This window comes from Eulemur rufifrons, chromosome 15 (assembly GCF_041146395.1).
Source record: "Eulemur rufifrons isolate Redbay chromosome 15, OSU_ERuf_1, whole genome shotgun sequence".
NCBI classification, from domain to species: domain Eukaryota; kingdom Metazoa; phylum Chordata; class Mammalia; order Primates; family Lemuridae; genus Eulemur; species Eulemur rufifrons.
In genome coordinates this window covers 28,187,419-28,200,969 of record NC_090997.1, presented here as the reverse complement: position 1 = coordinate 28,200,969, position 13,551 = coordinate 28,187,419, and the positions used below count along the sequence as shown (strand labels likewise).

The window sequence follows — 13,551 nt, the reverse complement described above, 5'->3', positions numbered from 1 at the left end:
GTCAACTGCATTCTCAATATTAATAATATAAATGGCCTTTATGATAAAACAATTGTTTCCCAAGTGAGTATTAGATTTCTTATAACCACCTCATAAGAATAAGCTATGGAAGAAATTAAGAGCTAGTGACAAAAAAAGATTTTTTGTAATTATTTTCATGTTTATAAAAATAAATAAATGACACCCAATAAATTTAAAAATACAATTGATATTAAGCATGTTATAAATTTGAAACTATAGGTTTTATGTAATTAAATCCTGTTTATTATGCTTTATAGCAATGATCCAAGAATTTTTTTCCTAAAATTTCATTAGTTTACTGACAAATTTATTCTCATTTTAATAGATAACATATATAGTTAGAGCCACAATTTATGATTTATGTCTATCCAAATATTTTATAACTTCCTAATGTCATAACTTAGAATTATTGACTGCTGTTTTCTATACCTTCAAAGAAAATGTCATTAGAACTTTATGCAAAGTTCCTTTGGTTCTCTTCTTTTAGAACTGGCTCATGGATGCAGATATAAGGATTGATTTTATGTTTTGTCTCATCCTTTTAAGTCTCCTGTAAGGCTTCATTAGAGAACTAACAAAAAAAAATAAAGTTTAAAACTCATCTAGTTTAACTTTACCATCTGTTTTATTGCTATCTTCTTTTCCTATCCTCTAGTTAAATTTTTTTTTGTGCCATTATCTTCAACAAGAATGACTTATGCAAACTCACACTGAAAAGAAATAAAACTCAAATTAGAATTCCATATGAGTATAATTTGCATTGGGGCAGGATTAAGAGTTTCTAAATTTTAGTTGCAACAATAGAAAATCTAAAGAGAATGTCTGTCTTTGACTCTTTTTCTTTCTCTTTCTGTCTCTTTCCCTTTCTCTCTCTCTCTGCCAGACACATAAATACAAACACACACACACACACACACACACACACACACACTTGAGTTTGAAGGCTCACATAATTAAACTTTGCAGGGGATGGACCTGGTATGCTTTTAACCGGAATCTCAAAGTTATCATATTCCTCATGATTTGCTCTAAAATAGCAACTCTCCTGCCTCAGGCCTTTGTCTTAAATATTTTTACCCAAATTTATGATTTATAGGCTTCTTCATTCTGTGTGGGTATTTTCTCAAATGTTATCCATGGATACCAAAATCCACAAATGCTCAAGTCCCTTATATAAAATAGTTCACGATTTGCATATAGCCTTTGCATATCTTCCTGTGTATATTAAATCATCTTTAAATTACTTATAATACCTAATAAAAAGTAAATACTATGTAAATAGTTTCTATACTATATCCTTTAGGGAATAATAAATAAAATATGTTCATGTTCTGTACAGATGTAGCCATCAATTTTTTAAAAAATATTTTTGATCTGAGATTGGTTGAATCTATGGATGCAGAACTCATCGATGCAGAGGGCTAGTGTACTTCCTTCTAGCCCATACGTGTCATCTATTCTTTCTATGTTTTCTCTTAACAACTATTGACACTTGGCTTCCCAGCTTACATTTTAGTTCTTCATATGTCTTTTTCTTTTACTATCAGACTAGATTAGGCTGAAATGTGAGCTCTATGAATGTAGATATCTTTGTGTCTTTGTACAGTACTAACCTTCTTCCAGAAAAGGCACCAAAATTGCTGCAAAGACAGTTCACATTCAATGTAGTGGATGAAACCTGTTTGGAAATGCTCTTCTGCATAGAAAGAGCAGAGACTCCATAAACCGACCAACAGGAGACCTCTCTCTTAGTAACGGGATAGTTAGTGCTGTTCTGACCAAGTCTAGAAGGCCATATGACATTTTAAAGACATGCATGGAATTTGGGAAAACAAGCAGTTGATGGAAGGTGGAGAAATTATGTGAGACATAAAATACCACTCATATAAAGTTTTTATGTAAATTATAAAAGTCAATAAAAGAGAGATTGAGTAAGCTAAGTATGTTATGAATGCTCAAAATATCATTATACAGACATGCACAAAACTATCAAATCTGAAATTCACATTATGATGGGCGACAAAAGCCTGAATTGAACAGAAACACTGAAACCATCTCCTCTCAGCCCAATAAACTACATTTTAATCAGCTGAAGGCACTTTCTAATTGTACCCACAACCAAATAAACAAGCCAGAATATTCAATTTTACCAGTCCTCAGAGACACTTTCTTCAGGCTTAGTGACTGGGTAGTTAGTGCTATATTTTGTGCTGGGAGTCACAGACATCTCTGGAAAAGAACAAACAGTCAAGATCAGAAACAAGAAGATTCCTGGAACAACCAATTGTGATTTTGCCCTCTAGAGGATATTTGGCCATCTCTAGAGACATTTATGGCAGTCACAAATAGGGATGGAGGCTGCTACTGGTATTTGGTGAATAGAGGCCAAGTAGTACTTTGGAATTCCACGTTTTCTATTGATTGTAATAATTAGTACTAGATATATAATAGAAATATTTAAGAAAAAAATTTTAATGATGCATTCTTAAACTTCTCTCAAACGTTTTAATTTAATTTGATTTTTAGAACATTATCCATTTCCAAAAGCAAGCACTAAAAGAGTTGCAAGTATATCTTTTATCTTGCTTATTTCCAGCAGAATTTTTATATTAAGGGATAAAGTAAATTTAAACAACTAAAATATAAAAAGTGACAGCTTAATTCATCCAAATTAGCACAATCCCTGTGAATGGTTAAATGCTTGTATTTAAAGGAAACATGTAGAAATATTTTAAATCTCTTACAGAAACTAAAGACACCATTATATTTTCATTAATGCTGAAACTGGAAAAGGCATAGGAAAACGTTATTATTTAAAAATTTGCCTCTCCTGACTAAGGTGAAATCATTAATGAAAGTACCCCCTGACACACACAGGCACACACAAAAGGTGTGGTTGTTAACATACATCTAATTCATATTATGACTAGATTCTTAAAATGGCAACTTTTCTCCCAAAATGTTAATTAACAGAAGTGAGAGCCATAATATATGTATATATGCTAAAGCTAAGAACCTAAAAAGGGGTATTACAACTATCTGGGAAATAAACGAGGGCATAAACTTTCATGAACAGTTTCTGGGTGTTCAGAGTATGGTTGGCTAGATAATGGCACTACAAATTGCCCTATTTTAATCCCCAGAACCCATGAATGTTATCCAACATGGCAAAAGGGACTTTGCAAATGTGATGAACTCAAGTATCTTGAGATGAGATTATCCTGATTAGCAGATAGGTCTGATTGTAATCATAAAGATCCGTGTAAAAGAGCTGCATATGCAATCAGAGATAAAGAAGGTGATATAATGACAGAAGGAACCCATAAACCAAAAAAATACAGGCTACCACTAGAAGGTGAGAAGAAGACAAACAAACTTATTATATTTTTCTTGACACCTGGAACTTCAAACATTTTTGCTAATAGGAGTAATAACTCAAGCTGCTTGCAACTGGTTTCTTAGCAGTGCATCCTTCCTGATCTACTTTCCTCATTAGTGAAAGAAAGCTTACTGAATACAGCACCACTGAATCTCTGATCCCTATGATATGTGATGCTTTTGGCATATATCACGTAGAACAACTCCATTATTTAAAACCTCCCAATGTTTCCCATCTACTCTTCTTTCTTTCTTTCTTTATTTTTATTTCAGCTTATTATGAGGGTAAAAAGTTCAGGTTACATATGTTGCCCATGTACTGCCTATCCCCCGGAGTCAGAGCTCCAGGCGTGTCCATTCCTCAGACAGTGTGCATTGCACTCATTATGTAGTTATACACCCATCTCCTCCTCACACCCCCCTCCCCGAGTCAGCACCTTCAAGCGTGACCATTCCCCAGATGGTGCACAATGCACTCATCATGTAGGCGTACACCCATCCCCTCCCCCCACCCTCCACCTCAGTCTGATATCTGATTGGTATCATTCCCAAATGTGTATTTAGGTGATGATCAGGGAAACCAATTTTCTGGTGAGTACATGTGATGCTTGTTTTTCCATTCTTGGGATACTTCACTTAATATAATGGGTTCCAACTCTCTCCAGGAGAACCAAAGAGATGTCCTATCACTGTTATTTCTTATAGCTGAGTAATACTCCATGGTATACATATACCATAATTTACTAATCCAATCATGAATTGATGGGCATTTGGGTTGTTTCCACATCTTTGCAACTGTGAATTGTGCTGCTATAAACATTCGGGTACAGGTGTCTTTGTCATAGAATGACTTATGTTCCTTTGGGTAGATGCCCAATAATGGGATTGCTGGATCGAATGGTAGGTCTACTTGTATCTGTTTAAGGTATCTCCATAATGCTTTCCACAGGGGTTGCACTAGTTTGCAGTCCCACCAGCAGTGTATGAGTGTTCCTGTCTCTCCGCATCCACGCCAACATGTGTTGTTTTGGGACTTTTTGGTAAATAGGTGGAAAACCATACCATGCTCGTGGATCGGAAGAATCAACATTGTTAAAATGCCTATACTACCCAAAATGATCTACAGATTCAGTGCAATCCCTATTAAATTACCAACATCATTTTTCACAGATATAGAAAAAATAATTACACACTTTGTATGGAATCAGAGAAGACCCCATATAGCAAAAGCAATTTTAAGCAATAAAAACAAAATGGGAGGTATTAATTTGCCAGACTTCAAACTATACTACAAGGCTGTGGTTCTTAAAACTGCCTGGTATTGGCACAAGTGCAGGGACACAGACCAGTGGAACAGAACAGAAAATCCAAATATAAAACCATCCTTATATAGACATCTAATCTTTGACAAAGCAGACAAAAACTATCTACTCTTCTTTTAATTCCAAGAGCTACACATAACAAACATGGTGACTTGTCTCTATAAATCCATTTTCTCTCACTCCTTCCATCAGCTAGCTCATTATTATTAAGTTAAATGAAAGAACATAGTATTATCAAGGAAATCTCTCTGTTTAAGCTACTCTGAATCACTGATTGTTCCTTGATCATACCGTTGTCTTTCATGAGTCTATGTTTTGCACATGATATTTCTCTCTCTACACTGCTTTTCCCATTTCATATAGTCTACAAATACATGCCTTCATTCAGAATGAAACTGCCTCCTAGCTTTTGTTATGATGTAGACTACTTCCTTTCTGTTCCCGTCGTATATGATACTATCTTTCTACATGGCCCTAATTTCACTGAATGAGATTTCTTGGAATGATTGTAAATACACATTAGACTGTGAGCTCAGTGAGAGCAAGGATGCTGTCTTTAAACTTTGGGTCTCCTCTTAGCATAACAGCTGGAGAATAGCTATATTTCAGAAAATGTTGGTTGCGTTTTCACATTTCCTCAGAATACAGTCCGGTCATTGCTTTGTCAACAATTACTGTGGTTTAAGAAAAATGTTAAAAATAATAGGAGACCACAAAAATGGTCTTATATTATTTCCCAAAATGCTTGAGAATTTTCCATTAAAATCAGATTTACATTTGTCCTCAACCAAAACAGGTCAGCTTTTGTGTTTTATTTTTAATTATTTTACCTTTTTTGTATAGATACTATTTTTAGGTGCTACCCAGAAGAGCTGGAGTAAAAATAATGCCAATGTTATTTTATTAGATAATATATTTACTACTGATTTTACTATATTAATTTTTCCACAAGAGGCTCTGACTATAAGTGGAAATTGGACATTAATTTGTGCAAATTCACCACTGTTTTTTCAAAGATCATTACATTTCTTTAAACTTGGTAAAATAAGATATTTTATAAATAAGTAAATGTTAATGATTTATTAGTACTAACTCAAGAAGCACAAGTGAATAAGAAATGTAAATGCAAGAAAGAAGTGTCATAAAAACGATAGAACATCAGATTTATAACATTTTATACTTAAAATTCTAATAATAATATCTCTTGTGTATCAGTCAACTATCATTTGTGCTGATAATATTTTTCCTGAAGAATAAAGAAGAAATAAAAAATAAAGTAAAAGATGATGAGATTTGAAACCTAAGTATATAGGTTTAAGTCCTAGTCCTGTGAGAATTGAGGTGTGTGAGCTTAAACAAACAAAACACACATAAATTTTGTGTCTTTATTTCAAGTATATAATGGAATATAATAGTACTCTATCCAGGCTATTGAAAAAGAATCTAATGAAATGAATTAAATGAGATAATGCTTTTGAACCCATTTGAACAATGGTGAATTTATAGACATGGTAAAATGGTCATACACACACACACACACACACACACACAAACATACACAGACACTGAGAAGAGAGAAAAAGAGAAAGAGAAAGGTGAGGTTTTCCTACTATTAATATCTCATTATATAAAGGAAAATACATTTTTTCCATTTTTCTATAAAATTTCTTAAAAATATCAAATGCTTAAAATGAATATAAATAGAATCACCAGGGAATATAGATGCTGCGATGCTAGATATAAACCATCATTTGTGGTATAGTTTCTTTAAGGAAGAGAAATTTATGATGGCTAATACATCATGAAAAGCAGGATGACTAAAAGAAATGATTGTTTTGCCTAAAAAAGGTGGCTGTTAAAATAAGAGATCAACTAGATTTGTTTTAAAATCCTCTTCATACTAGCAATCAAAATCGGTCTTCCTTTATAAAATAAAAAAGGTTTAAGGAAAGCAACATTGAATATATTTGGCACATAAAATGATAAATCAATTGGTTAGGGTTATAAAATTGTTATGAATATGTATTTTGTGTCAATCAAATAAAAATCACAAAACCCTGGTACTGCAAAATTTGTTCCTTTCTGATGTAACATATACTGACATGTGATACAAGAAATAGATTGCTTTTCATTTTGTGGACAATTTTCTTGATTTTCTTGCTTCTTTTTACTGTCATTGTGAAACTACTTCATCATTGTCTTAATTTCACTGTTTGCTTACCAAAATTATGCTCTCACAGCTTATTGAGGTTCAAAGTCAGTTCAAGTTTAGTTTTCTAATATGTGCCAGTTAATTAGTTCACTGTCAACAGGAAGATAGATGTTCACTTCCAAATGCACGTCTGTATATCCCATCCCCTGTCACCATCCTCACTAACAAAAGAAATAGGGCAAATGCTGAATTGATTCTTCTTTTCAATTTTTATACGTAAACCAGGCAGTCAAAGACAGGATATATTAACACATGGATATTTTCCATGTTTATTTTTATCAGCAATATATAAACACCCATTGTTTACTGCAATTAGTGTTATTTTTATTTTCTTACAGATATATGAGCTATATGTTTGATAGGATAAGGGCTAATTCAATGCATTTGATAAATATTTAAAATTTATTCAGCAAATGAGTTTAATTTCACCTTTAGGTAGAGGATATTTTTGACAAGTATGTGTGGTTTATTTACGCTGTGGAAACTAAATCCCCCTTCTCTAGATACACACACACTGACACACACACACACATTTCAGAAACCTGCAACACAGAAAATCAGTTTCTCCCATCACATGCAAACTGTAGCTCTGTGACGCATCCTCCTTCATTCCATGAATAAAACTTTGAGTATATAATCTACTTAGGGAAACCAACAATCCCAGTTTGCCTACTACGAAGTGACTTCACTGCACGTAACAACTTTTAATTTTTTTCTTAAAAAGGAAAGTCCCAGGAAAACTGAGTTGAGTTAGTCATCCTAAACCCACTCAACCACAATTGAACCCATTTTAGAGAAAAAGTATCATACTTCTATTTCAGAGGTGAAGGCTGAAATTTAAATTTTGAAATATAGTCTCAGACCACGGCAGATTTTCTGTTAAATATTTGTTACCTTATTCATGAATCCAATGAAAAATAGTATTAAAAATAAGGATTATTTTGAGGTATTAATTTCAAGTATTAAATTGGGGAGATTAAAAAATCCGATTAAGTGAGCATTTCCATGTAAAACTTTTCTCAGATCTCTTTAGTTCTAAACAAAAACTGACAGAGAAAAATTAATATTACCATTTACCTGAGTTTATTATGGAACTTTAGATACCTTAACAACAGAGAAGACAATCATTCCCCTGGAAATTAACCTCAATGTAAAAGAGAGGCCACTTTACAGTATCTGAATTCTACCGACACTTATCTAATCATACAAATGACCTGGACTCATTAAATTGTCTATTTAAGTTTATAAGAACTAAGAAAATAGTGTTTTGACAGGCAATGGGCAGGCGTTACATTAGTCACCATTTTCACATGAATTCAGAATGAATACTTTGAATAGTAGCATTTTTGAAATTCATACTGAGAAAGAAAGTAGTTGATTTACTTAAAAACCATATTACTTGAGTAACGTAGCACTATGAAGAGAACACTTTATCGATCCATGGTCAAGTTAATAATAATTTTCCACAATAATATTATTAAGGTATTATCAGTTATTTAATATTTTCAGCCTATGACAATTATCTCTTAGGAATATTGTCTGGAAATTTGTTTCATCCAATAAAGTAATATTAATCCACCCAAGTAACCCTAATCAATAAGAACTATGCTATATTTTCATGTTTCCCCCTTTTCCTTGGCTGCTAGAAATTTCGTAGAAATTTGAGACAAAGGTTTACTTTATTTGTTCAAAGACCTCTACTCTTTCGTCTCACTGTCTTACTTTACTTATGTTATAGTAACTTCTTTTAAAGGTTATATTTACAATTTTTATGTTGTTGCTGTGAAATGTGTGTGTGTGTGTGTTGTCACATGAACATACAAATTATGAATAAGAGGTCAGAATCAGGGATAGACCTATATCACAATATTCCTAACCTCTACATATGGTCCAATGGAATAAATTGACTCAGGTTGTTAAGTCAGAGGTAAATGTATTGCTCTTGCAATAATTTTAGAAAGGTAATAAGAGCTCCAGTTTTGCACCACAAATACCCTATAAATCCAAACTTCATCTAAAGTCACAATACCTTCACAGTGTCCTCAGCATAGAAGGGTCTAAAACAAACAAATTCTTCTGAAATCCCTTGAAATGTATCCTGGGGGACTTTGTTTCTTCATTGGGAAAAGCTAAGGGTCAAATTTGGTATTCAGGTAACAGTTAAACTGGGAAGAAGAGTGCCACAATACCCCTGTGAGCAGGGATCCATGTTACACTTGTCATTTTTTTCTAGCACCTGTCATCGTTAGTTGGGGCCTACTCCTGACTGGTCCATCTACCCCAAAGTTATTACAGAACATTTAAAGTCTTATTTCTATATGGCTCCTTGACTCTTGAGTTTGCCAGACAGAAAGGAGATTACACATTTGGTCCAGCTGCCTATGCTATCCCTTAGTTTAAAAAACAAACAACAACAAAAAAAACAAATGAAACAAAACACGTAAAGGTGACTTAGTTTAAGCTTAGCTTTTGTAGTTGTTGTTGATTATTGTTGTTTTGTTAAGTTTTAAGTGAAGAGATGACTCTACAAGATCCTAGCAATATCAATAATATGCTACTTTACTAAGTTTATTTCATATAGTCATAGATTCAGAATTTATTAGGCCTTTATATTTTTGACCAAAATGAACATCCCAAATCCATTAGAGACTATGTTCACTAACAGTGAAGATTGATTAATGCCATTTGTAGAGTTTGAAATTTGATGTCTTAGGATAGAAGTGATGGGTTAATGCTTCTGGTGATCTCAAAACTTAGAAATATATCATAATATTGTATTTTCATGGTAGTCATTTAATATAATTAAATAAAAATGAGTTTTTAGATTATTTCTCATCTTCAGTGTTGATTCCAGTGAGTTACATGGTCATTTATTAATTTAAAGACTTATACTTTAATATTCATGTTTTGTTGTGCAATTAGTTAATTGTGATTGTGAATCCAGGTAGAAGACCATCATGACTTGAAACAAGTAGAACAATGCTTACTTAGTGTAGTAATTGCATTAAAGGAAATGTCATATGTTAATGATTCCTTGTGCCCCATGATTCTCCCGTGCTTTCCTGGGCCAAATGCAGTGGGTATTTGTTCACTGGAAATGTGGGGAAGTAGAAATGATAGAATGGTGTGCTCTAAATAGAATATATAGCCATTGTCTGTCTCCAGAGCTTAAATTTCTTACTGGTTTATGTCTTTTTAAGACCTAAGTAGAGTAGCATTTTCTAAAACTTAATGATGGCTTCAGTGTGACTTAAAATGATTTACATTTAATTAATTTGGTTATGGATATAACTGGATATGATTTCCGTCTTTGAACATTCTGGGGATTACCATAGGCAAATCCTATTATTACAAAACATGTTCTGATTATCTTAAAATAGTTTCAAACGATATAAAAAATAACAATTTGAACAGCACCCTGACATTTTATTGTGTTAATCCTATTGGGTCACAAATGTTTTAAATGATGTGTGTTTCTTCATCTACACTATAGTTATTTTTAATTTGTGTTTATATGTGTGTGGGGAGATGTATTATAGCCAGCAAACAGAAAATAAAGGACTCTTACATACTGGGGAGTGAGTAAAAGCCAAAAGAATATCACAAAGGCATTTGAACATCAACATGAGAAAAGATGATACAGAAAGAAAAGATAATGAAATAAATCAAATAAGCAAAGAGAGGTATATATTGTGTGTCCCATAAAATTTTCTATAATCAGTGGTTGTAGAAATTAGCTGTTTATTTTATATATATATATATATATATATACTAAAATATTTCAATAAGGGACTTATCATTTTTCATTAATTCCCTTTGCCAGTATGCTTGCACTCCAGGGTGCACAAAAAATTCATGTTGGTTGTTAAAGAACATTTACTTAATTCACCAGTTCCCCTGCTACTGTGGAGACACCTGCCATGATATTTGCCAAGCTAAAGGTCCTTCTCAGTTTGAATATGTATGGCAACTGGGATTTACAGGTAATTACTTAATTTTAATTTTTTTTTATTTCAATAGATTTAGGGGTACAAGTAGTTTATGGTTACATGCATAAATTGTATAGTGGTGAAGTCTGGGCTTTATTATACCTGTCATCTGAATAGTGTACATTGTACCCAATTTATTTAAAATTTTTTAATCTGCTTGGATCACCTCAAAATTTACTAAATATTCATTTTCTAATCACACAAAGTATTTTATATCTTAAAACATGATATAATGTAAAAATGAAATTGATACTCTTATTCCTTGATTTGTTCCTTGAACTGACATGTTTAAGACCAAATACATCCTAGGAATTCTGCTTGGTGAGAGATTTTATGAGTGTGAAGAAAACTAGTTATTTTCTTCTCTCATGGATCTATTTGTTGGAAGGGGGTTATTGGATAAATACTTAAAGTTATAAATACATATTAATGATTATATTTGAAATAAAATTCTCTTATAGGAACAACAACAAAAAAAAAAAAAAAAAAAAAAGAGAATTTCATGAATCTTATAAGCAAAGAACCTGTCTAGGAAAGAGAAAAAAATGGCAATTGAAACATTAAGTTGGTAGGTCAGAAAAAGTTTTCACGAGAAAATAACCCTTGAAAAGAGATATGGAGAAATGATGTTATGGCAAAGAATTTGGAGAAGAGAGCATTCTGGATTGAGGAAATTGTATTTACAAAAACATGTTAGAAGAGATGGATCCTTTGAAGACCTGGCTGGAGCTCTGAGAAAAAAGTAACAAGGCTTGGCAGGGGGGGATGCCAGAACTAAAGTGCCAGGTTAAACATTTTTATTTTTATTCTAAAAAGAATAAGAAATTATTGCAGAGTTTAACACACTCAAAAAATGTATAGCAAGTGGAGAAATATATTGGAGAGGGAAAAAGTTAGGGGTTGGTTGGAATCATAATGTGAGGTAATGGAAGCTTAAAATAAATGGAAATTCTTGTTTGTGGATTGTAAATAGACAGCAGGTGGTGAAGAGTGATGGGGATGTCAACAGGACTCCTAGTTTTTACCTGAAATAAAATCATTCCAATGCTCATATTAATGTATATTTAATTATTTTATAAAATGGCAATTTCTATCTCAATCTATTTTGATGAGCATAAATTTCTGTTCTTTGATTACATTTTAATACTATTTGAGTTAGCCAATGCAAAATTTGATTTATATTCTTAAAACTCTATGATATTTTTATTCTTTTAAAGAATATTTCCTCTGACAATGATATTTTAGCATTATAGTTTATCAACAACTAGCAAATTAATAGATTTGATGTGTCTCTCAACTAACAGCTTATTTTATTTAACTGACAGCAGCCACATTTATAAGATCATATTACATTAAACAGTGTTTAAATAAACTAACAATTAGCCTCTTAAACAGAAAACATGATAATTTATTTCACCATGCTCATAAAATAGTATTCTGGGGAGTTAACAGCCTCTAATGACAGAAATAGTTATCAGTTCATTAAGCAAATCACACTCAAGACCAAAAGTGGTAGAAGAGAGCAAGGACTTGTTGATTACACTGTGTTGGTGCTACAGGGAACTTCAAAGACTGTGCTATGAATACTTATTATTTTACAAATGACATAAACAAAACAAACTCAACAACTGAGGTTAGAGAGGTTAAATGAATTATCTGTTCAGAACTATTTAGGGATTGTATCATTTCAGTGGTTATAAACCCTGGCCACATAGTAGAATTATCTGAGGAGCTCTTGAAATGTACTAATGCTGAACTTGCACTACAGAACAATCAAACTGGAATTGAACACAGAAGATCTTTAAAGGCTCTCTAAATGCTTTTAATGTGCAGATCAAGAAACATTATCTATTGTTACACACCAAATTAGTTCATGGAGTTCAGTGTTTGCATCATTTTTATACTTGATTTCACTTCATCTCATAGTGGAAATAATGCATACATATATTGGGTTATTTTTAAGCTTTAAACTTCTTTTGAGAACTAAAAATTGCTAAAGGGAATATATTCACAATGATGAAATAGCAAATGTATTTTGTAGGGAAAATGGAGGGAGTATAGAAAGTCAAATTGTTCATGAATAAATCAGCTCTGAACAAATACAGTCAATTTTATGAATGCAGTAAAATAACAAATATATTTTTATAACACAGGAGCATAAAAAGAAGTCAAAATTACTCATGGATAAATTAGCACTAAAGAATTATCATCAAAGTAATATAAGCATATTTAATCATTATCCCTTCATGAATTTATCGTCAGAATTTACTGAATGTAACTGATTATAACGAAAATAAGAATTATGTGACCCCTACATCTGAAAATCAGAGTGACCTCAGTTGTCCAAGGGAAAGAAGCCAGTGTGAAAATGCTCAATAGTCAGTAAATACTTAAGTAGAGCCACATAAACTCACTTTGATTGTCTGTATAAACATTAAGCAATGCAATTTCTCCCAAATTTTCAAAATAAAATAGAACTTAGAATAGATTAAAAAATATGTGAATAGAATTATACATTTTATGTACTGGAAGATTTCTTCTTATTTCTTTTGGTTGTTGTCATTAAGATCTTCTTATCTTTTCTTTTTTCCTCATAAAATATAAAATATAATTGAAGAGGAACTTTAAA

At 32.2% G+C, this 13,551-nt stretch overlaps 1 protein-coding gene across 1 annotated transcript in view; it reads left to right on the top strand.

The window, feature by feature from the left end:
* EYS (eyes shut homolog) overlaps window positions 1-13,551 on the top strand; it is a 1,462,097-nt gene that overhangs the window by 119,175 nt on the left and 1,329,371 nt on the right. The window contains 1 exon segment of the mRNA XM_069488330.1: window positions 10,757-10,916. Within this exon segment, the coding sequence (XP_069344431.1) occupies window positions 10,757-10,916 (160 nt within the window).